The sequence below is a fragment of the Lontra canadensis genome, unplaced genomic scaffold (assembly GCF_010015895.1).
Source record: "Lontra canadensis isolate GAN:19392208 unplaced genomic scaffold, GSC_riverotter_1.0 scaffold138, whole genome shotgun sequence".
NCBI classification, from domain to species: domain Eukaryota; kingdom Metazoa; phylum Chordata; class Mammalia; order Carnivora; family Mustelidae; genus Lontra; species Lontra canadensis.
Genome location: NW_022631132.1, coordinates 2358463 through 2383354, shown reverse-complemented (window position 1 = coordinate 2383354; position 24892 = coordinate 2358463). Strand labels below are relative to the sequence as shown.

Genomic DNA, 24892 nt, shown 5'->3' with positions numbered 1-24892 from the left:
TCAAATCACAGAAAAAAAACAGTGGAAAATTCATTTGAGAAACCATCTGTTATGTGGTGAGTTCTGAACTGAAGAAATCATGAAGCAAAAAAATATATAGATTTTGGCTGCTTAAGAATTAAAGACTTATGGAGGTGCCTGGCTGGCTCAGTCGGTAGAACATGTGACTGTTGATCTCAGGGTCATGAGTTCGAACCTCATGTTTTGAGTAGAGATTAATAAAATAAATAAACTTAAAAAAACGACTTGTGAACAATAAAAAAAAATACTTGGAATACAAAGGAAAACAGATTTGGGGAATATTGGTCTTAAGACACCCAGGTAAGTTAATGGACAAGAACTTGGACAGATAATTCACAGATCAGGGGCTACAATTAGTGAATGAACTATAGGGAGCAGTGGAATGGAGCCTTTTGAAGAGGTACAATGTAGATGATGACGAGACAGCACCCCATAACTTCGAATTACCAAAATTTAAGAAAAATGATATTTCCATGTGTTGGAGAGAGGTGGTACACCTGGTTTTTCATATGTTGCTAATGGCAGCTAAAATTACTCTGATTTGGAAAGGAAATTTGATGAAATTTACTCCTTCTACCACCATATCTTTAAAGTGGGGGAAAAAGTTTGTATACTGAATATGTGACTATTTATATTTATAGTGTCAGCCCTAATAAGGAAAGAAAGGGAAGCAGTAGAAAATATCCAGTCATTTAGGGGGCTGCACATACTCCTTGGAATATTATACATCTGTGAAAATAATCATTATGACCACTATGTAACAACTTGGGACATCTTTATTAATGACAAATGGAAAATAGTAAGATGCGCCTTTGTATCTGGACTATAGTATTTCTTTCTTTTTTTATTATTACTTTTTAAATTTATTTTTTTAAAGATTTTATTTATTTATTTGACAGAGAGAGATCACAAGTAGGCAGAGAGAGAGAGGAAGCAGGCTCCCTGCCAAGCAGAGAGCCCGATGCGGGACTCGATCCCAGGATCCTGAGATCATGACCTGAGCTGAAGGCAGAGGCTTAACCCACTGAGCCACCCAGGCGCCCTGGACTATAGTATTTTGGATATGCATTTAAGGATATGCACGTGGACCTCTAGCAAGGCAGCTCAGGGAAATGAAAATGGTTGTTATGTTAGGATCATGGGCTTATGGGTGACTTATTTTTATTTTATCTACCTATATCCTATTTCGTAATAAATAAAATAGAAATGAAAACCTGAACAGGCTGTGGCAGAAATGAATTCTGTCATTGGGCACCGTTGCTTGTTGGAAGCCGCTCCTTTTCTCCCTTGGCCCTCAGACACGTACTCCCCATTTAGATGAACAGCGAGCCATCAAGATTATTCAGCCTTTTGTGGAACAGAGTCAGTAGAAGAAAAAGCTGCTTTAGGGGAAAAGATTTATTCTGTGATGATTGGCAGGAGGAAGATGTACAAAGACTCTGGGCAGATTCGGCAGAGGTAGAGGAAATGAAAGGGGGCCATCTGGTCAAATGTGCTGTGGCAAATTAAACGGCATATTATGAACACGAAATACCAGAAGAAAATCCAAATGCAGTAGACTTGGGAAAAGCCCAGCTGAAGCACTCTAAACCAAGTCAGCTGCAGACTGACAATATGCCTCTCATATGCTCTCAGATACACTCGTGCCCAAGAAGAACATCGTTCAGGCCAGATTTTGCAGACCACATTCTATGTGGACTTCCCTTAGGGGGGAAACAAAATCAACAAACTACCCACCCCCTCCCACACATACACAGATCCCTCCCTTAGACAGAGCTACTGTTTCAATGAATATGATAAAGGCAGAATTAATAAGGTGTTGGGTTTGATTTCTCTGGAGTCACGTTCATTGGTGAACTCCAGCGCCCAACACAGACAACCAGACATGCATCTGGCTATAAGCTATTTCTCTCCCCCACTCCCTTCTTCCCTTCCTTTCCCCTTTCCTCTTCCTCCCCACCTGCCTTTTCTTACCTGCCTTTCCTAAGCAGTTCTAGTCCCCACCCTTAAGCCCCCATCTCTGGAATGATTTATCATTTCACTACACTCTCCCCTCCTTCCCTCTCAGCCTTCCTTTCTATTCCTACCCTTTTCTTGTTGTTCAGACTCTGGGGCTCTTTCAAGTGCATGTATTTGCATATTCGGCGACTTCTTTCCCCCACGTTTCATGTTTTGACTGCTTCGTTTAGAGTGTTGAAAAATTTGTCATGATCCTTGTCTGTAGAGAGTTCTTCCTGGTATTTCCAGTCCCTTTATGATAGCTCCTCTGTAAGCCTGCTTTCAGCGACACTTGTGGTTATGCTGTGGCTTTGGGGCCCTTTGGGTTTCTTGTTGAGGATATTGCTCCCTGCCACGCACGGCTTGATTGAAGAGGGGCCCAAAAGCCCCTGTGTCTGAAGGGCCGTCCGTGGGAAAGGGACTTTGATATTTCCCACCTGGCTGGAAAGAACCTAACACATCCCAGTGGGAGGTGGATTTAGGCTCTGTACAAGGAAGTGCCTTCTAATACAGCAGGTCAGAGACAGAATGGGCGATTTCCAGGATCGGCATCTTGGGGTGTGCAGCTGGGTGTTGTATAAAGCACCTTGCTGAGGAAAGGCATCGGAGCTGAACTGCAGTCTGTGCTTCGCTCATCAAGCCCTGTGTTCTGGAAAGGAGCCATATCATCCTGGAGGAAGGGGTGCCTGGAGAGGGCATCTTTTGGTCTTCTACATAAAGGCACCACATGTCCTAGGGGCAGCGCCAGCCATCCCCGGTGGGGAGCTGGTGTAGTGGCTTCTGTCCAAATGGTTGTGATGGAACAAGGGGGAGAAGGGCTCAGCTTGTGCACTAGAGGAAGTGCTTGCCTTCTCTCCATCATCTCCACATTTCTCAGCTGGGCTTTGATTCTGCTGCACCACCCAACAATTTTTCTTAACTCTTCTGTGGCCGCCTTGCATCTTCTCATCCTACCTAGGCAACAAATGTCCACATTAAGACCCCGCCAACTTCCCGGACCTGGATGGGTGCCATCCCGTACAGGGCTGGGTCCAATGAATTCTCATTTCTGAGAATGTGTCTTCTCTTTTCTTTTCAGAGGAGATCAGCCTCCCACTCCCTGCCTACCACCTAGTGCTTTGGGAGGACCGCAGGAAATAATGCCAGCTGGATGCACTTGGGAAACCGTGAAGAGGTTTGTTGTGTTAGGTAGTCAATGCGCTTGGAACTCCAGTCAGATTAGTGTCTTGAGTGGCTCCTAGAGCTTCTTGTTTTGCACTCAAGAATTCCCCGACCATAGGAGTTCATCAGCCTCCTGGCAGAGCTGACATCCACACCAATACCTTTGGCTCTCAGCATGGAACATCATGGAACATTTGTAGTTTGGTCCCACCTTTCTTGTGTACATCTTATTTACCCCCAAATAGACTGCAAACTTCTGGAACCAGGTGCCATGCCAGATACGCTCCTGTAATTCTGAGCAGGACAGCTTATATCATACTTTCTGAATTCTACTGAATTGAGTCTTCCTTCTTCCTTCCCTCTCCTTCCTCCTTGAACAGATATTTTTGGAGCACACCCTGTGTCAGTCTTCGTTCGAATGAACAGAAGAGTCCAAAGTCCCTGTCTTCACTTTACTTACTGGCTGGGTGTGGTCTCCACCAAATCACTTCTCCATCTGGGACTTGAGTGCGAAGTTTTCACATTTTGGGTTAGAAATACCCAGTAGGCAAATATGGCCTAGATCATTCTTTTTTTTTTTTTCTGTGATGGATTTTGTGGCCCAAAGACAGGGGCTGTTTTATTTCTACCTTTTAATACACAGTATAACCTTCTTGTGTTTATATCCTTTAGTCTTCTGTCCTGAGAGCAACTCCTGGAGTTACTGCCTTGCCTTCTCGAGCTGCAGGAGATTGCCTGTTTAACCATGATAAATCCTCAGGAGAAAATTGGGTCTTTTTTCTCCTATAATTTTATTTGTTTAAACCTTGACTGCTTATAGTAAATATCCTCTCAAAGATAATTTCATTTCCAAATAATTTGGTATCTGATTTGACGCAGCTTGAGTGTTTATTTTGGGGATATCGTTTTTCTTTTATAATGAGTTTCCCGCGATAGCTTTGTTTAATGTCGTTCCATCTTCTTGTCTGGCTACCAGCAGGATTGTGGCTACTTTCCTGGAGTAATATTAGTTTACTAATAGTAATTACCTCTCAGGAAACCTCTTTGTTGGCAGTAGCATTGGATTTGGTCTTTATTGGGAAAAAAATATAACTTTTCAAAAAATGTGATTAATTTTTAAAAACCTTAAGGAAATGTGATAAATTTAATCCCATGTGATGTGTACAGTGTTTTCAGCCCAGTGATCATTCACGTTATGTAAGTATCACCTTTAAGATCCTACCGTATGATCAACAGCAACATATTATCTAAGGAAGACAACTAAATAGGAAGGGGTACTGATTCAGGTTTAATTATTAGATGGGGTTGGTCTAAGGAGGTGAAAGTTCTATTTTCGATCCATAATTTCCACACATGTCAAGTCTGAATTTACCCTAGAACTCTAATAAGGGCCTGTCTTTGAAGGTTGTTTCCAGAATGCTGTGAGCATTATAATTAGCGATAAGGAGAGCACTGACCAAATCAGGGTACCATATACCCTGGAATGGAAAAGAAATGCTTTCTTTCAGAATATGCTTCTCTCTATAGGCAAAGAACAGTCGAAGTCACACTATGCTGTTTTAAAAGAGTTCTATTTGGCAGCGGATATGGGTCTCAAGATTTGGGTCATGTTGCTCTGCAGCGCCTAGGAGAAGAGTTGAAGCCAGTCCAATAACTTCACAAATTTCTAGATAGTAATTGGCTTATCATTTTTATTATTTTAAAAACTCAGTCGTTATACCTCAGTACATTATTTCTTCTCCAATCCCTGAACCCTGTTGGATTTTGTGGGCTGATATAGCCATTTGTTCATGTGTCACTTCATGGCATCAGTGAGTAAGCAGATCTTTATGGAATGCCTACTATTTTCCAGGTACTGTATTAGGCACCGCAGATATGCTGGTGAACAAAACAGACATGGCTTCTCGTGACACTTACCGTCTGGGATCCTTAAGCAATTAGGGAAATGAAATACTAAGTCATTTAATTTCTCTGAGTCTCAGTGTCATCATCTTAAAGTAGGCATAATGCCTACTTTGAAAGTTTTGTTGTGGGAATGAAAGGCGACCCAATTGTGAAGCACCAGTGTGATGCTTGGCATATCGGACATTGTAGAACCTCGATCAGTGGAAGTTCTTATAATCATGGTGAGTCCTGGGGGGCCCTAGTACAAAGTTACGTAATGAGTAATATGATGTTCTTGACTCTAGTCACTATGCTGTACCTTATATCCCCATGATTTATTTATTTAATGAATGAAAGTTTGTATGTCTTGACCCCTTCTTCCCCCATTCCTCAACCCCCTTCCCTTCTGCCAACCACCAATCTGTTCTCTGCATCTGTGAGTTTTGTTTAGTTCTTCATTTGTTTGGTTTTTCCACATATAAGTGAAATCATATTGTTTTTAGTCTTTCTCTGTCTGACTTACTTCACTTAGCATCATACTTTTAGGGTCCATTCATGTTGTTGCAAGTGGCAAGATTTCATTTTTTTTTTGTGCCTGAGTATTATTCCATTTTGTGTGTGTGTGTGTGTGTGTGTGTGTGTGTGTATTTGTCTAGGTGTATGTATATACCACATCTTCTTTATTTATTCATCTATTGATGGAAACTTTGGTTGTTTCCATCTTGGCTGTTATTGCTGCCATGAACTTAGGGATGCACATACTTGTCAAATAAGTGGTTTTGTTTCTTTTGGATAAAAACCCAGAAGTGGAACTACTGGATCACACAGTGGTTCTATTCCTAGTTTTATGTTTTTGTTTTTTTTTTTTAAGGAATGTGCATACTGTTTTCCATAGTGGCTATACCAATTAACAGTCCCACCAACAGTGCACGAGGGTTCCCTTGTCCTTCACATCCTCACCAACACTTGCTGTTTCTTGTCTTTTTGATAATAGCCATTTTGACAGGTGTGAGATGATATCTTATTATGGTTTTGATTTACATTTCCTTGATGATAAGTGATGTTGAGCATCTTTTCATGTGTCTATTGGCCATCTGGATGTCTTCCTTGGAGCAATATCTGGGTCTTCTGCTAATTTTTTAATTGGATTATTTGTTTTTTGGGTGTTGAGTTGTATCAATTCTTTATATGTTTTGGATACTAATTCTTTATCAAATAGGTCGTTTGCAAATATCTTCTCCTATTCAGTAGGTTGTTTTTTTAGATTTGTTAATTGTTTCCTTCACTGTGCAAAAGCATTTTATTTTGATGTAGTCCCAATACTTTATTTTTACTTTTTTTACCCTTCCCTTGGGAGACATAGTAGAAAAATGTTGTTATGTCCAATGTCAGAGAAATTACTGCCTGTGGTCTCTTCTAGGATTTTTTATGGTTTCAGGTCTCACATTTAATCTGTTCTGAATTTATTTTTGTTTATGGTAAAGAGAAAGTGATTCAGTTTTATTCTTTTGCGTGTGGCTGTCCAGTTTTTCCAACACTGTTTGTTGAAGAGACTGTCTTTTTCCCATTGGATATTCTTTCCTTCTTTATTGAAGATTAATTAACCATATAATTGTTGGTTTATTTCTGGGTTTCTATTCTGTTCCATCTATCTGTGCATCTGTATTTGGGCTAATACCATACTGTTTTGATCACTTCAGCTTTGTGATATAACTTGAAGTCTGGAATTGTGATATCTCCAGGTTTCCTTTTCTTTTTCTTAATTGCTTTGGCTATTTTGTGGTTCCATATACATTTTAGGATTTTTTGTTCTAGTTCTATGAAAAATGCTGTTGGTGTTTTGACAAGAATTGCATTAAATCTGGAGATTGCTTTGGGTTGTAAAGACACTCAACAATATTTGTTCTTCCAGCCATGAGCATGGACTGTCTTTCCATTTCTTTCATCAATGTTTTATAGTTTTCAGAATATATGTCTTTCACCTCTTTGGTTAGGCTTATTCCTAGGTGTCTTATTATTTTTGGTGCAATTGTAAATGGGACTGTTTTCTTAATTTCTCTTTCTGCTGCTTCATTATTGGTATATAGAAATGCAACAGATTTCTGTAGAATGATTTTCTATCCTGTGACTTTGCTGAATTTGTTTATCAGTTCTGGTAGTATTTTGGATGATCTTTAGGGTATTCTATGTATAGTATCATGTCACCTGCAAGTAGCAAGTGTTACTTCTTTGTCACAAATTTCAATGTCTTTTATTTCTTTTCTTTTCTTTTTCTTTTCTTTTTTTTTTTTTGGTCTCATTGCCATGACTGGGGTCTTTGTTCCTTTTTTTCCTAGTTCCTTTAGATATAAAGGTAGGTTGTTTATTTGAGATTTTTCTTGTTTCTTGAGATAGGCTTATAATGCCATAAACTTCAGTCTTAGAATTTCTCATGCTGTATCCCATAGATTTTGGTATGTTGTATTTTCTTTTCCAATTGTCTTCTTTTTTTTTTTTTAAAAGATTTACTTATTTATTTGAAAAAGAGAGTGCGAGCAGGGGGAGGAGCAGAGGAATATATAGAGAGAGAATCCTTAAGACAACTCCTTGTACAGTACAGACCCTGATGTGGGGCTTAATCCCAGGACCCCGAGATCATAACCTGAGCTGAAACCAAGAGTCAGACACTCAACCTACTGAGCCCATCCAGATGCCCCTGTCTTTCTTTTTTTTTTTTTTAAATTAATTAATATATTTATTTGAGAGAGAGAGAGAGTGCATGAAAGAGGGTAGGGGCAGAGGGAGATGGAGAATTTCAGACTCCCCGCTGAATGCAGAGCTTGATGTGGGGATTGATCTCACAACCCTGAGATCATTACCTGAGCCGAAATCAGGAGTTAGACGCTTAACCAACTAAGGCACCCAGGTGCTCCTCGTTTTCATTTGTCTTAAGGTATTTTTTGATTTTTGCTCTGATTTTTATATTGATCCATTGGGTATTTAATAGCATGTTGTTTAATCTCCACATATTTGTGATTTTTGTCCCCCAGTTTTTTTTTAGTGATTGGTTTCCAGTTTCATACCATTGTTGTCTGAAAAGCTGTTTGATATGATTTCAACATTCTTAAATGTCTTGACACTTGTTTTATGCCCTAACATATGATCTTTTTGGAGAACATTCCATGTGCACTTGAGAAGAATGGGTATTCTGCTGCATTTGGAAGGGATGTTCTGCATATATCTATGAAGTCCATCTGGTCCAATGTGTCCTATGTGTCCTTTAAGGCTGATGTTTTTTATTGACTTTCTGTCTGGATGGTCTATCCATTGATGCACATAGGGTGTTAAAGTTCCCTACTATTATTATATTGCTGTTGATTTCTCCCTTCAAGTCTGTTAATATTTGCTTTATATAATTTAGGTGCTCCTATATTGGGTGCATAAATATTTACAACTCTTATATATTCTTTCTGGATTGACCCCTATACCGTTACGCCATGCCCATCTTTGTCTTGTAGTAGTCTTTGTTTTAAATTCCATTTTGTCTGATATAAGTATTGCCATCCCAGCTTTCTTTTAGTTTCCATTTGCAAGACATCTTTTTCTATCCCTTAACTTTCAGTCTCTGTGTCCTTCTATCTGAAGTGATTGTCTTGTAGGCAACATATAGATGAATCTTGTTTTTTAATCCATTCAGCCACTTCATGTCTTTTGATTGGAGGATTTAGTTCATTTACATTTAAAGTAATTGTAGATAGGTACGTGGTCATTGCCATTTTGTTAATTGTTTTCTTGCTGTTTTGTGGCTCCTCTCTGTTTCTTGTTTCTCTTGCTCTTTTCTGATGTGGTTTAATACCTTTCTTATTAATCTTCATGCTATATTTTATAAATGATTAGCCCACTACCTTTGCTATCTGTTTACCTTTACCAATGAACTATTTTACTTTCATGTTTCCTTATTACTAATTAGTGCCCTTTCTCTTGAGCTTAAAGGAGTCCCTGTAACATTTCTCACAAAGGCCATTTAGTTCTGGTGAACTCCTTTAGTTTTTGCTTCTTTGAAAAACTCTTTTTTCTCCTTCAAATCTGAATGATAATGTTGCCAGGTAGAGTATTTTTGGTTGGAACTTTTGCTTTCAGCACTTTGAATATATCATGCCACTTTATTCTGGCTTGCATGGTTTCTGCTGAAAAAATCTGCTCATAATCTTTGGGGGTTCCCTTGCGCTTAAGTTTTTCTCTTGCTGCTTTTAAGATTCTCTTTTTATCTTTAACTTGTGACATGTTAATTATAATTTGTCTTGCTGAGGATCTTTTGGGTTCATCTTATTTGGAACTTTCTTGCTTTTTTTGATCTGGATGACTCTTTCCTTACCCAGGTCAGGGAAGTTTCAGCCATTATGTGTTCATATAAGCTTTCTATCCTTTCTCTATCAGTCTTCTCCTGGCTTCCCTATTAAGCAACTGTCTTTCCACTTGATGTTATCCTATGGATCTCTTAAGCTAGCTTCATGTATTAGAATTCTTTTTTCCTTCTGATGCTCTGTGTGGGTTAGTTCCACTCCCTTGTCCTCCAGGCCAGTAATCTATTCTTCTGCTTCATATGTTCTGTTATCGAACCACTGTAGTGCATTTTTCAGTTCAGTTGTTGTGTTTTTCAGCTCTGTGACTTATGTTTTCTTATATTTTCTATCTCTTTGTTGACATTCTTTCTGTGTACATCCATTCTTCCCTGTGAGCATCTTTATGACCATTGTTTTGAACTCTTCTACTTTTCTTCATTTTATTAACTTTTTCCCCTGGGGTTTTACCTTGTTCTTTTATTTTGAACATATTCCTCTGTTTCCTCATTTTGCTTCACTCTCTGTTTCTATGTATTAAGTGAAACAGCTTAATCTTGTCTTGAAGGAGTGGTTGTAGGAAGACTAAGTGTGTGTTTCAGTCTGCTGTCTGTACAGGGCCCTCTGGGCATGGTAACCTCCCAGGAATTCTCTCCAGTTGTTTCAGTCTTGTGGGGCACAGAACTACAAGCACCCTTGGCCACTAGAACCAGAGATTCAAGGGGTATCCTTTGTGTGGACCATGTACATCCACTGGCTTTGTTGGGACCACAGGGAAGCATTGGGCCAGGGCAAACCTGCTTGCTGAATTTAGGAGGTAGGTCCCTGAGTGAGTGCCAGGGCAGAGCATGTGACTCTATCAAGGTACAGTACAAGATGGCTCTCTCCAGTGCTGGTGATGGCAAGGTAGAAGAGTGGGAAAATGGTGCCTCCATCCCAGGAAAGAGTTCCGACAGACCCTTGCCCCTCTAGCAGAAGCTTTATGATTAGCTAATGAATGGCCTTCACATATGGTCTATGTACTTTTCAACCTGCTGCTTTTGTGGAGAGTGAATCTATGTATGATTCCTTTCAGAGTGGAATCTTAGTTTCCTATGGGTCTTTGAGTCTGTTGGATGTAAGCCTTAGTTTTCAAAGCCAGGTTTGGGGGTCTTTTCCTCCAGTGTAAGTCCCAAAGTTTGGGTTTCCTGGTGAGTGGCTTGAATCCTTCATGTATCAGGGATATGCTCTAGATTTGTGAGATTCTTGCTGCTTATGGGTCACTCAATTTGGGGTAGGGTTTTGGTGAGACTGTGTATCTGCCTTGCCTAGCTATCTCAATGTGGCTCTTTTCTCCTTTGTTGTGGAAGGGCTGTTCAGTTAGTTTTCTGGTCTTTTTCAGAGCGAATTGTTCTATAATTAGGCGTAGATTTGGCATGTCCGTGGGAGAAGTTCAGTTCAGAGTCTTCTAATGTGCCATCTTGAACTGCCCCTTTTCCCACATGGGCATTTTTTAAAAATATTTTATTTATTTATTTTGAGAGAGACAGAGCAAGTGGGAGGAGGGGCACACGGTGAGGAAGAGAGAATCCCAAGCAGACTATGTGCTGAGCAGGGACCCCAATGCAGGACTCAATCTCACAACTCTGAGAACATGACCTGAGCCAAAATCAAGGGTTGGATGCTCATCCGACAGCAACACCCAGGCACTTTCCTATGGGCACTGAAAGGCTCAGTTCAAGTACATTTGACTGAGAGGACAAAGTACAGTAGACATTCTGTTTCTTGAACAAACCATAGGAGATGTAAAGAGGGGTGTTTACTCTAGCATTTTGGAAATTATCAAAAGTCCAGAGGGAATGAGCATTTTCCTTCTGAGCTGCCAGGAAGGAGGGAGAGCATAGGTGAGGTTGATGGATTTGAAAATCTGTTCATCTCTGTTAGAACAAATCAAAACAATTCTAGCTGTTCATTTTAGTCAGTTGAGTCCGAAATAAATGGTAAAGGTTTATAAAAGGATGATAAAGCTATGTTATTTCTTTTCCATAATGAGCACTTCTAGGTGGATATTTTTAGAGATTCTTTGTACTATAAAAGAAAGTTTTTCTGCAGTTTTTAAAAGTGGAGGTTTCCCTGTGCCCATTAAAATTATTTTTATTATGGTCTTATCATCATAGATTGGAAGGGACCACAAATTCACCATGTCTTTGTTTTAGTCTATTCAGGCAGCTATGAAGGCAAAACACCACAGACTGGGGGGCTTACAATCAACAGACATTTGTTCCTCACGGTTCTGGAGGCTGATAAGTCCAAGGTTAAGGTCCTGGCAGATTCAGAGTCTGATGAAAACCTACTTCCTTAGATGGCCATCTGCTCGCCATCTCCTCACATGGCAGGCGAGGGGAGAGAGCTCTCTGGGGCCCCTTTTATAAGGGCACTAACCCCATTCACGAAAGCTGCACTTTCATGACTTAATCACATCAAAGACCCCATCTCCAAATACCATCACATTGGGGATCAGGTTTTGACATATGAATTTTGGTGGGGGGGACCCAAACTTGTAGAGTCATGGGTCTCAAAACACATCACACACATATAATGGCTTATGCTCTTATTTTTTTTAAAGAGTTTATTTATTTATTTGAGACAGAGTAGGAGAAGGGGTAGAGGGAGAGGGACAGGCAGACTCTGGGCTGAACACGAAGCCCTATGAGGGGCTTGATGCCATAACCCTGAGATCCTGACCTGAGCTGAAACCAAGAGTCGGACGCTCAACTGACTGAGCCACCTCGGTGTCCCGGTGTATGCTCTTTAAAAAATGCTTTTACACCTATGCGCTTTACTCTGCCTAGCAGGGCTCAGATTATTACATCAGTTTCATAGGTGAAGATGCTGAAATGCGGGCACTTTGTTGAGAATCCCCTTGTCAGAGACAGAGAGTGGGCTAGAAGCACTGTTTTCTTTTTGCACAGCCCTGAGCCGCTGCCGCTACCTTTTTGCTCTTTCACTCTCACTGACGTGAATAGGTTAGCACCCAAATGCTTTCAGACAGATGAGAAGTAATTAAGTCTGAGCCTCCTCAAACAAGATATCCATCTATAAAAAGATGGATGTTGTAAGACCGTGAAGATGGCAATCTTTAAAAAAAAGAAAAAAAGAATCTCGGTGAAGAGTAGTGTTGTGACTAGCGACGGAAAGAAAGCTGTGAGAATGGCACAGATTCCAGAATGCTGTTAATCCAGGCTGCTGGTCCCCTTTCCAAGCTGGGAGGACGGTAATGTGGTTTGTGGGCTTTGTTTGTGCTTTGGATGCACTTAAGCCCCTAAGTGGTTCTTGAGCTCCAGGGTCATGCCTTCCAGAGTCCCAGCTCAAGGCTCACAGTGCTTTCACCCCCAGGACACAATTCACTCACAGTCGTGTTATAACATTTTAGAAGACGTGGTGTTTCTGGGTAATGGAAGGTCCACTCTTACTCAAAGTCTGATTGTTTTTATGGGGGAATAATCTGCCTCTTTTTGCTTCCTGCTGCCTGCATGCCTACCTTTCACCTTCGTAAGCTCCAGATACAATGTCTGTGTAAGACTGGAGGGGACGGGTGGATGGAGACAACCTGAATTTCTACTTTACAGCTCTTGCAAGTGAAGTAGTTAAAGGAGGAGGGGGCTGGCATTCCTGCCTATGGTGTGTTGGGAGATTGTGGATTTCAATTATCTGTGCTCATGCTGTCCCCCAGGACTACAGATGATCAGAGGCTGGCTCTAAATGAAAGACTAAATAAATCTTGAGTTGAAGTTACGTAGTGTCTGCAGGATGGCAGGGAAGACCCTGGACAGGCGGCGGAGCCTAGGGCTATCAGCTGTGTGTGGGCCTCCCATTCGGAGCCCCTCTCCCGCTTTAATCAGAACCCTGACACTTAAGGGACTAAACTGGCAGCGTCCTCCATTTATCCACTTTTATAGAATGGCCCTAGGTAACTACAGGGTCATAATCTGAATCCTATACTGGGATGGGTCCCCAGGCTCATTAATTGATGACAGAAAAAGGAGCGGACTCTGACACGTACAGATTCATTAGAGATAGCTGGATGGATTTCTGTCTAGGAGGTCACCCTTGGAAACTTGATGAATTTCTATGGCTGGATCACAGTGCAAATAGGCAAGAATGAAGCTTCCTATTTAATCTGCTTCTGCCTTGAGAATGCTTGGATATAGTACTACTTATCCTAAATCCCGACTGAAAAGGAAAGTAGTGTATTGATGTTGTCTTTCTGAAGTGTATTAAAAATAGGGCAACCAAAAGCTGGGAAGAGGGACAGACAAAAATTTATCAAGGTAGATGCTAACAGATGGAATTTACTGTTATATTAAAAACAGAAAATGGCCCATGTTTATACACCACACGTTATCATACATAGTGCTAATAATGCCCATGGGGTTATTCCTACCCCTTGCTGCTTACTACTCCAGTTCGGGTGGGGTGCCACTCTAGGGAATTAGGACAGTGTCTAAGTGTGTATCTTTTCAACAATGCAAAGGCCATAGATCAGTGTTTCTCAACCTTTTTTGTGATCATTCCAGTGAGGAGGAAGTTAAATTCCATTTAACTGATCCCTAACAATAGAAATGAAATACTAAGGAATGAGATTTGCTAAGGGGAGTGGATGGGGCTGGGGGTGGGTAGGAGCAGACTGTGAATGCAGCAAACTACTGTAACATCTAAGATCGTCTTTCATCCTCTCTAGGAACCAGTTTTCTTCCCCTTGTGGGTGATATTGTCCTTGCTGAAAATGCATGATATAGATCTGGGAAACCAGACAATTTATAAAGTGATGTTTAATTGTCTCTTATTATGGATATTGTTTCCTGCCCGCATTAGCAGCCTCCACCAGGAGGGCGATGGTGTCAGTGACATCCTGACTATGTGTTAGATCCTTCCTGGACACGGCTTAGTGGCTTGAACCAAACTCACATATGTGCCTTTCTAAGGCCAGAAATCTTGATCTTTCTAACATTTACTTATTTTATTTTAATTTTTAAAAAGATTTTATGTATTTATTTGAGAGAGAGAGAGAGAACACAAGCAGGGGGAGCAGCAGGCAGAGGGAGAAGGAGAAGCAGGCTCCCTCTGAGCACAGATTTTTTTTTTCCCCACCTGGGGCTCGATTACAGGACCCTGAGATCATGACCTGAACCAAAGACAGACGCTTAATCTGCCTGAGCCATGCAGGCGCGCCTCTAATGTTTCCTTTTTTTAAAGGCCACATTGCAAAGTGTGTCTCTGTAGAAAGGAGGGGTATTTATTTCTCAAGTCGATTTTGAAGTCTCTGGATTTAGAACAAAATTTTGTCTCTCTCTTCCCTGCCCCCGTGATTTGAAATGTGTTTCTTAGTGTCATTTGGAAACAACCTTAGCTGCTTGATATGTGCAGTGATCCTAGGAATATCAGTGAATTGTACACATTGGATATGGTTTACTAATATTATATTCTTTCTTTGCAGCATAGGAGTACCTTTACACAAGCTATGAAATACAGAATTTCCCTCATGTCTGGGAGAGTCTTTTATTGTCTTAGCTGCATTTTTGTATTGCTTGTTAATGGAGTCTAGGTTTCTATTGCCAAGTTGCCAAACTCTTTTGTTAACTGATGAATATGAAATCTCGGTATGTCTAATGCTGCTTGGAAGTAGATTCCCTGATAAACACGACATAATAGAAAGGCCTGCGAGATGCTGAGGGAAGGCCTCGTGTTTCCGCTGCAAATCTGCTCATGGAGAAACATGCCTCTCAAGTTTAGGGAATAGATCATCATTGAGTTATACTGTGACACTAAGAGAAGTTTATTCTATCACAGATAGCCAATAACCAGTGTTTTTTGGCTACTCGATCACTTCGGGTTTTAAAACCACCAGGGATATTCTCTTCCCCATCCTCATTATCCTTACCTCTACATGATCAACGGGTAATTACTGACACCAATAATTGATAAGAAAGTAGTCTTTTCTTCTGCCTCTTTTCACCCCACCCCTCCCCGACAGATATGCAGAAATGCTCTAGGGGTCAGTGATGTGATTTCTTCCTTCCTTTCTTTCTTTCTTTCTTTCTTTCTTTCTTTCTTTCTTTCTTTTTTAAATGATATTATATTTTTTAAAGATTATTTATTTGTCAGAGAGAGAGAGAGTACAGGCAGGCAGAGTGGCAGGTAGAGGCAGAGGGAGAAGCAGGCTCCCTGCGGAGCAAGGAGCCTGATGTGGGACTCGATCCCAGGACCCTGAGATCATGACCTGAGCCGGAGGCAGCCGCTTAATGGACTGAGCCACCCAGGCATCCCCAAACGATATTGTATTTTTAACACAGATTTTATAGATCTTCTGTTAATCTCTACATAGATTAACGGCTCTTAATTTTACCAAATATTGACTTCCTAGTGTGGAGTTTGAAGAGGACAATAGATGGCAGAGAGAGTTAGGCAAGCAACAGAATAACGATCCTTTGCACAGGATTTAAGAAAGCGGAAAAAAAAAAACCCAAAAACCAAACCACCCTGATTTAAAACATGCAGTGCCTGAGATGCACCTATGCACAGAAAACCAGGCTCCTTCTTCTTAGTTTTGGGAGAGAATACATCAGGCTGTAGTCCACGCTAGTGGGTACCACGTGCAAGTGTATGCCGATGTAGATGCATAGCTGTTTCTTATCTGGACTTCAGCCTTTATATTTCAAGTAAATTACATCCATACATTTCTATGTGTAGATTTTCTACCTGAGCTCTTAGAGACGTTTCCCCTTTAACACAACCCTCCCCCAGCCCTTTCTCTCTCCGCACTTGGCAGTGATGCACGTGAACAAAATTAGGAATAGGAGGTCCCAGAACAGTGAGTAACTGATTGATAGGTGCTCCCCTCATTTTAGAGATGTGGAAATTGAGGTCGCCAGAAGCCATGCAAACTGGAACTCAGATTGCTTGCCCGGAACTGGCATGTCAGGTCGTTGGTCTGCCATCATTGTTCCCGACTCTTGGCTTCTTAGGGAAAGAGAGAATGTAAAAATATGTTGGCAGCTTCATCTGGTGGCCAGAGAAGAGTTCCGAGCCAGAGGTAAACTTCAAGGAGAATTAAGAGTGGGGAAAGTTGGCTCCCTTGGAGCGTGGTATTTTTTTTACAGAATGATACATGGGTTAGAAAAGGGACTCAAAGAAGATGAAGGTCTATCTGGCAAAATATTTTTATAATAGTATTTGTAGAGAATATTATAAAAACTGTACACCATACTTTTTCCCAAACACAAAATCCCACTGAGATGTGACATTTGGTTTCTAGGATGCCAAAAATTGCCCCTTTTTGGTGTAGAGAGTGAGGAGTCATTGTGTGTGTATGGAGAGAGCTTGCTGCTAGGAGTCGGTTGACCTGGCTTCTAACTTGTTTTTCCACGGACATGACATGTGACCTTGGTCAAGTCAAATCACTTCCTTGGACTTTGAGATCTTTTTCTGCAAAATAGGAAGGTTGAACCGCATGATTTCTAAAGTACCTCACTGTTCCATATGTCTCTGCAAATGGGAAGACACATGGTTCATAACCTTATAATGTTTACCTGGTTCAATAGCACTATTTTCTAATTTCTGGATATCACTGTAAACGTTTTCTGATTTGCGATAGGTAGTTTTTTTTTTAAGATTTTATTTACTCATTTGAGAGAAAGAGAGAGAGCACAAGGAGGCAGAGCAGCAGAGGGAGGGAGAGAAGCAGACTCCCTGCTGAGCAGGGAGCCAAATGCGGGACTCGATCCTAGAACCCTGAGATCATGACCTGGGCTGAAGGCAGATGCTTCACCGAGTGAGCCACCCCGGCACCCCATGCTAGGTAGTTGTAGACAAAGTTCATTTAATACCTAATAAAGTGTGCTTGGATGACAGGAGGTAGGTACAATACACACAATGATATCAAACCTTATTATTTGTGTATTTGATCAAGCTGATCTGCCGACATTCATGGTGTCACCCAGTGAGTGATTTATAAAGTCGGTGTGCCCCATTGAAACATCTCTGCCTTTTCCAGATATTACTTTATTGAATACTTGGGTTCCGCTGAGGGCGAATGCTGAAAAGTATTGTCTTTTCAGTGTTAATATTTGCAGTACAGCACAGTTCCCATAGGTAGGAATGATTGTCTGATACTGTTAGCATCACCCTTGTGATCTCACGTGGGCTTCTGTGATTGTAATGATTTGGATTTGTAAAGACAGTTGGGTTTGGCTGGCAAGCTCCCCACTTGATTTTTTCCATATACGGTTCTTTGTCTGGCTCCTCAGAAGCCGTGTGGTATACTATGTGTAGCTGGAATGCCTTCTGCTCCTGGCATCCAGGTTTTTGACTGTGTCTTTGCATTGTCGGCGGGAGGACTGGAGAGTTAATATGCTGTGTTGCCTGAAGGAATAAAAGCACAAATTATTTTTGCAATCAAAAATCATCAGAAGGAGTTTATTACAAATTATAACAGAGAGAAAAGCGGACACCAAAAGATTTTTATCTTTGCTTTTTGTCTCAATACCTTGCTGAGGTTTATCAGCCTTTAATAAAGAAGGAAAAAGTAGGTCTCTTCAAACCCATGCATCTGAATTTTATCTGGTTACTAAGATTCCCCCTGCCCATGTGCTTTTTTTTTTTTTTTTTTTTTTTGCTTTGCATGACTAGCTCAAGGATGTCGAGATTTCTCTTTGTAAGATAGGCTATTAGGGATCCTGGACACATTTAAGTATGTGAAATTCAGCTACATTTATCAGTGTTCTTTCAAAAGAAGAGAGGAGTCTGTACACAGCTTTCTAATCACAGTTGGCCTGTCTGTCTACTTGCTTGTGACTGACTCTTGTATCTGTGGGAATGTTGTCGTTTAAGGAGGGTGCTGTCTCCAGGCTTGGACACCTCTGCGTTCCCACCACTTTTGGGTTTCCTACCAGAATGCAGTTGCCTTTCAGTTATGGGTTTCAGGCAGGATGCTCCTGGGATCTGCGTAGAATTTTCCTGATAGTCCCCTTTGAGTCATTAGAAGTTGTACATTGTGGGCCTCTTACTTATGTTTTGGGAGCGAAGAGACCTCCCATTTACAATCCCAAGGGTTTATGGCACACATCTATGAAAATGGCCCTGTGACAGCCGGGTCAATGTATGGTGAGTGCCACCTAGGCCACGTGCCAGGAGAGAAGAAGACGCTGCCCTGTGGAAGAGAGCCAGGAATTCTAAAGGACGCTATTCCTTTGAGCAGAAAGGATCCAGAAAATGATTTTCCCATTGTTTTCATTTGCATAGGTGTTGGGCATGTGCTGGTGCCAAACAGTGTTCTACGATTGGCTTGCTGCCATCCCAGCTACCCTGGAGGACCACATCTTTAGGTATAGAGGCTGGGCCGAGGGAGGCCAACCGTAGGCCCTGTTCATTGGTGCTTTGTGTTTTGATTACTGGATAGACCCTAATTCTTCCAAAGGTGCAGTGGGGATGGGTGATCTTTGTGACCCCACGTGAAACATGGTACTGGGTATCTTCAACATGAATGGCTTAGTGTACTGCATTTTTGGCCTCCTCTGGGGGGAGCACAACATTGACAGCATTCTCTTTACATTGTTGCTGGAATCTTGGGGCTGGAAGAGCTCTTAAAAGTCATCTATTCCACTCACCCACCCCCATCTGATGCCCCAGCTCCTACTACAACCAAATTGTCATCCTTGCCAACACATGATGCTCTCAGAGACGGGGGCCTCAAGAACCCATTCCATATACTGAGTTGAAACTTTCTTCCCTATTGTTCCCATCCATCAGTGTTAGCGGGGCTTCTCGGAATTGCACAAAAGAAGGCTTCTTATTCTGCAGAATGCCAGCCTGTCAGAGCTGTGTGTGACACCCCACTCCCACTCTCTCTAGTCTGGTTTGAGTCCTTTTCCACTGACGTCCCTTCTAAAGAAGTAGAGAAGAAGAAAGAAGAATGAAAGGATGCCTTCCAGATACCAGGAGAAGGGCGTTCCTTTCCTTGCGGGGCAGAATGTGTTTGGTTCGCCTGAATCCCAGAAAGGGGGGCCATTGAGGAGTGGCACAGATCTTCCCTCCAATAGCATGTTTTCGATTTTTTCTCTCCCTTTTGGTCCTTCTGATGGAAATAAGCTCGGGTTCTTCTGTATTGCTCTTAACAAAATTCAGAGATGGTCTCACTTGTACTGATTGTCTTCTTCCTCTTTATACTCTATTTTGATTTACCAATGCGGTCCCAAGACCCTGTGTGTTCTACTGATGGCCTGGCCACACTGACGACTCCTCTAATCCACAGGTCCCCACATTGCTTCTAAATTCCTTCGCTGTGCTTGTGAAGGTAGTTCTGTTGACCCAAGTCAGGACCTTACATTTATAACTCTTTAATTTCATACGGTTAGAAATTCCATTGCTACCGTGTGTTGAGATCTATTTGTCCCGGCCGGATTGAGACACCGTCAGCCAGCACATCTTTAGTACTTCTGGCTTCACCCATGGGCCTCTCTTGCTTCTGATGGACAGTCATTACCACATTCAGAAACTTTCCCTGTTACCTAATCACGTTGGTGTCCTGAACTGACATGGGCTTCTGTGGCAGGTGGGCTGGTGATCATTAGGAAATACTGTGCTTAGTCTCCTTCTCTTTTTTTTTTTCTCCCTCCCTCCCTCCTTCTTTCTTTTTTTTCTTTCTTTCTTTCTTCCTTCCTTTTCTTTTCTTTCTTTATTTTTTTTTTTTTTTTTTTGCTTTTTTGGTACTCAGATTTCCTTACAGAGATCTGGTGTGATCTAGAATGGCATTTGTAGTCACCCCCATTCAATCAGATCAGCAAGAGAGAGTTTAGCTAAGCACTACTGCTTGGCAAATTGAATCTCCAAATGCCACATCAGCAGAAGGAGAAGTGTTGACCTCCATAGAGCCTGGAGAACCAGGTGGAGGGGCGGTGGGGGGGTGGGGCGGGAACTAGGATGGCTTAATGTTTACTCGGCAAAAGGCAAAATGCATTCCCTCCCAGCACTATTCTTAGATGGAGATGGAGGATCACTGGAAATGGTGGCCAGGACCTGCTGTCTCTGTTGTGATCTGTTTTAAGGAAAACTTTCTTGCCTTGTCCTGATTTCTGCATCAGGCTGAGCAATGCTCCAGTTGCTGGCTTAATGACCAAATTGTCTCCACTGCTAATCAAGATCATCAGACTCTCATTTCAGCTTTCAATTATGTTATAGCCCACGAACAAATGATGTGAGATGAGCTTGGTGTAAGAATCCTACTAAGGCAGTTTTGATGTCTTATTTTTTGGGTATCCCTAGAGAATGAGCTCTTCCCCTTGAGTGAAATGAACAGATAATGGAAATGTTTTGCTTCCAAGGGCCAAATGTGCAATTTTGGTTCCTAAGTCGTAGAGTAGAGGTCAGCCATCCTGTTTCCATTCTATGACACATGAGCCAAGAATGGCTTTTACAATTTTATTTGGCTGAAAAAAGTTGAAAGAAGATTTCTGATCATGTAAAAACTACATGAAATTTGAATTTCAGTGTCCATATACAAAGGATTATTAGAACAGAAGTCACACCTATGTTTCTACGTGTCCTCTGCTGCTTTTTTGAAATAAAGGCTGTGCTGAGTACCCACAAAGCTTAAAAACATTTACTATCTGGACCTTTACAGGAAAAGCTTGCCAAAGCCTGGTCTGGAGCATAGATTTTGTACAGGATTCTTCATTTTGTGACTTTTAATCTGTTGGGGGCTAGGAAAATAAACTTTTTATGAATAACATCTTTAATATGAGATTTCTGGTATCTGAATGTGGGCTCAAAGAAGGAACTATGAAGAGTTTTCAACTACTAAATAAGACATTTAATACTATATATAAAATCACAGACTTAAAGCTGGAAGGAATATTCTAAGAAGCTCAGTGAAGTTGCCGGACTGGGTGTTTCTGGATTCTTTCTATGCAGACTTAATAACCTCTTAATCTAGGGTTGTATAGTAACTTCTGATATCCAAGGCATTTTTTAAAATTTTTTAAATTTCTTTTCAGTGTTCCAGGATTCATTGTTTATGCACCACACCCAGTGCTCCATATCCAAGGCATTTTAAAGGATTGCCTCCTTCCTCTAGATCTTAGAGTTGTTCCATTAGTCACATTCATTCAACAGGATTCTTGTGCACCTTCTGTATGTCATTCAGTCAGTGTGGAGACCTTTGCTAGAGCTTTTTCTAGATGTGGAATTTGGTTGGGGGGGCTTCTATCTCAGTTTCTTTGTGATGAACCTGATGCTAAGTTTTGTTGTTCTTTTCTTGGCTTATGGCTAGCTATCTGCTTCATATATGTAGAGGAATTAGAAGTTTGAACTATCAGCTGCCTGTTTTATATACACACATACATAATTTTTGATTTAAATTAAACTGACTTTTAAAAATTTTTAAATTTTAAGTAGGCTCCACACCCAACATGGGGCTTGAACTCGAGAACCTGAGGTTAAGATTCACATGCTCTACCGACTGAGCCAGCCGGGTGCCTCTAAAATGACTTTTAATTGGGAGAATGTCCTTGAGATTTCTTTATATATTTTTATCCTCAGGTTTAGATTCCTCAGTAATTGAACTCATCCTTGAAGTCAATCTGTATAAATCTATGTCTGTATTTATATCTATCTTCATATATGTCTATATAGATAAAAATACAATTACATACACATAAAATTGTACATATTATAATATATAGAATTACATATATATAGAATTATAATATGTACAATTTTATGTGTATGTAATTGTATTTTATCTATATAGGCATATATGAAAATAGATATAAATATATATAATTCTATATATATATAGAATGTATATAGAATATATATGTGTGTGTATGTGTGTGTGTGTGTGTGTATATATATGTGTGTGTGTGTGTGTGTGTGTCTATATATATCTGTGTAATTTATATTTGTTTTCCCCTCAGGAACTGGGTTTAAACCCCAGAGAGACTATTATAGCACCCAGAATATTCTATTTCCATCGTTCATTTACATGCAAAGACTATAACTTACTTTCCTTTGTATTCTCAGCATTCAGACAGTGCTCAGCAAGTAGTAGATGTCCATTAAATGCTTATCGAATTGAATTAAGTTGACTTTAATTGAAAGAATATCCTTGAAGTTTATTCACATACATAATTTTTATCCCTTGAATTAGATTAATCAGGGATTGAGACTCATCCTGTGAAAATCTCTCTGTACTTCCCCTAGTACTGTCAAGGGCAGGTGTGTGTTTGATCTGCATTAGGCAGGTGGGTGTTGATTTCACTTTTGGGGTCTGTATGGTAGAGAGAGGGGCCAGAGGAGTGAGTAAAGAGTGGTTGGTTGAGGAATCGGTTACCCCAGTCCCACCCTGGGGACAGCTACCCTGGCTGGGTACCCCATCTGGAAGTGGAGAGGAAGGTCAAGGCATTAGTGGAGCTAAGACAAACGAGAGAGGAAGAGAAAGGGATTAATTGGCTAAAGAAGGCAGACCCTTCGTAAAATTTAGATCCAGTCCTTGGGTTCAAAATTTGCATACTCTGTTAGATGAGAAGTGTCATGATTGTACCTGGAGATCAAGATCCAGAGTCCAGAAGGATCATGGAAGGTTCAGGTTGGAAGAGGCCTTGGAGCCTGTTTTTCAGCCCCCTAGTGCAGGGGTTTTTAAGCTGGTTAGTCCATGGGTTCCTTGAAAAGGCTAGGTGTCTGCTTATACCTTTCTCTAGAGAGAGAAGTCAGAGCTTTCATTATTTTCTGGGAGGAGTCGAGGACACAACCCCCACCCCTAAAAGGTGAAAAACCCCTCTTTAGAAAATAATGTGAACGCTCCACAGGGACCCTGATAAACAGTGATTGAACAATCTCATTTAAACTTTTCAGTGATGGCAAATGTATAATTTCCTGAGCCTGCTCCATGGGGCTTGGGAAGCAGTTCTTCCTCACATTGAGGAGTAATTTATCTCTGTGTAACTTTCCCCCAATTCATTTTATTGGTTTTGTTTCTGCCCCCGGAAGGAACTGAAAAGAAGTCCGCCCGCCTCTTCTGTGCTGTAGGCTTTGAATATAAGAAGTTTGTATGCCTTCCTCAAGGTGACTTTCCTTAAAAAAAGAACCTGTCCAAACTCCTGTCATTTACCTGCCGCTTCCAGGCACTTCTCCATGTTGTTTGTTTTGTCCAGTTCTCAGTGTCCCTTATAAGGTCATGGCATCTAGAACCGAAGGTAGCATTCCGTGGGTGTTCTGACCAGCCCAAGTCAGAATACCACCGCCACCCCATTGTTCTAGACAATATATTTCTATTAATGCCTACTCAATTCATCTTCGTGACGGCCACTTCATACTACTGATTCTTGAGAAGGATTTGCCAGCACATTCTTCGGCCTGTTGGTAGGTTTGGCTTATGGGTCTGTTCATACCCACTGCTTTAGATTAAAAAAAAAAGGTATCCCATTGATACCCAAATTGGGGCAGTTTTGCCCAGGTATGTGGATGAGTAAGCTTCCTTTCAGGAAAAAAATAAAAGCCCTCATTTTACCTTTATTAGTCTCCGTCTCTTTGCAAAACACTGAAGGGCAAACACCGAAACCCATGTGAGGGGTACAGTGTTTAGTAAGAATGTTCAGCCATGAAAATTCGTAAGTGACGTATTTATTATACTATCAACTATTCATTTTTAAAGGAATTTTTAGCATTTTTAATTGGAAAGTTCTAGGGATGCAGGGGTAAACATCACTTCAGGTAACATGCAGGACTTTTAATGGGTATAATCATGGTGAGGAAGTCCTTGTGGTAGACAATGGTCACTCGTCCTTTATAAAATGGGGAAGGCTCTGTGAGCCAAGTAGGAGGTGGATATCCTCCCCCCACACACACCCGTCTACAGATGTCAAAAATGGCCAACGCCGTTAGGGTCTGCCTGGAACGGGATGGAGCCAAGAAGCCCACGTGGCGCTGTGTGTACACACACTGCTGCGGGGGTGAGGCAGAGGATCCTTGCACCGACGTGAGGTGACTCTGCTCCTTAGAGAAACAGAATGGTTTCTCTGTGTTCTTTCCTTGTAAGTGCATTGCTCTTAAATCATTAGCTACAGATCCACAGACTTGTGACAGGGCCGGAGATCTTCCTCTGCTGCTAAATGTATAATGAATTGCAGGTAAGGACAGGGCAGTTCTAATCAGCCCGGGTGCGAAAGGACCCTTGGGAATAGAGTCACCAGGATCCGAATCCTGCGGCGGTTGTCCCCATGGGATGCACTGATTACCAGTGAGCGTGTTCAGAGCTGACTGCGTCTTCCTTGGCAGAGCCATTGGCCCCAGCACGTGGGGAGAGGGAACAGAGGGCAGGCCAGCCTCGAAGGGCTCTTTCCTCTCTACCCTGCTCTCTTGGGGGTCGCTGGGAATAAAAAGGAAAAAAAAAGAAAAAAATATGTATGTGTATATATATATATATATATATATAATATAAATATATTATATAATATACTTATATAATATATATATAC

The 24892-nt window shown here is 41.2% G+C and overlaps 1 protein-coding gene across 4 annotated transcripts in view; it reads left to right on the top strand.

The window, feature by feature from the left end:
* The window catches only part of HS6ST2 (heparan sulfate 6-O-sulfotransferase 2), a 274448-nt gene that overhangs the window by 57554 nt on the left and 192002 nt on the right, over window positions 1-24892 (top strand). For 2 of the 4 annotated variants that reach the window (XM_032843343.1, XM_032843341.1), the window contains exon 3: window positions 3098-3193. The exons of the other annotated variants lie outside the window; for them this stretch is intronic. In XM_032843343.1, the coding sequence (XP_032699234.1) occupies window positions 3098-3193 (96 nt within the window). The remainder of the gene's footprint in view (window positions 1-3097; window positions 3194-24892) is intronic. 4 annotated transcript variants of the gene reach the window in all.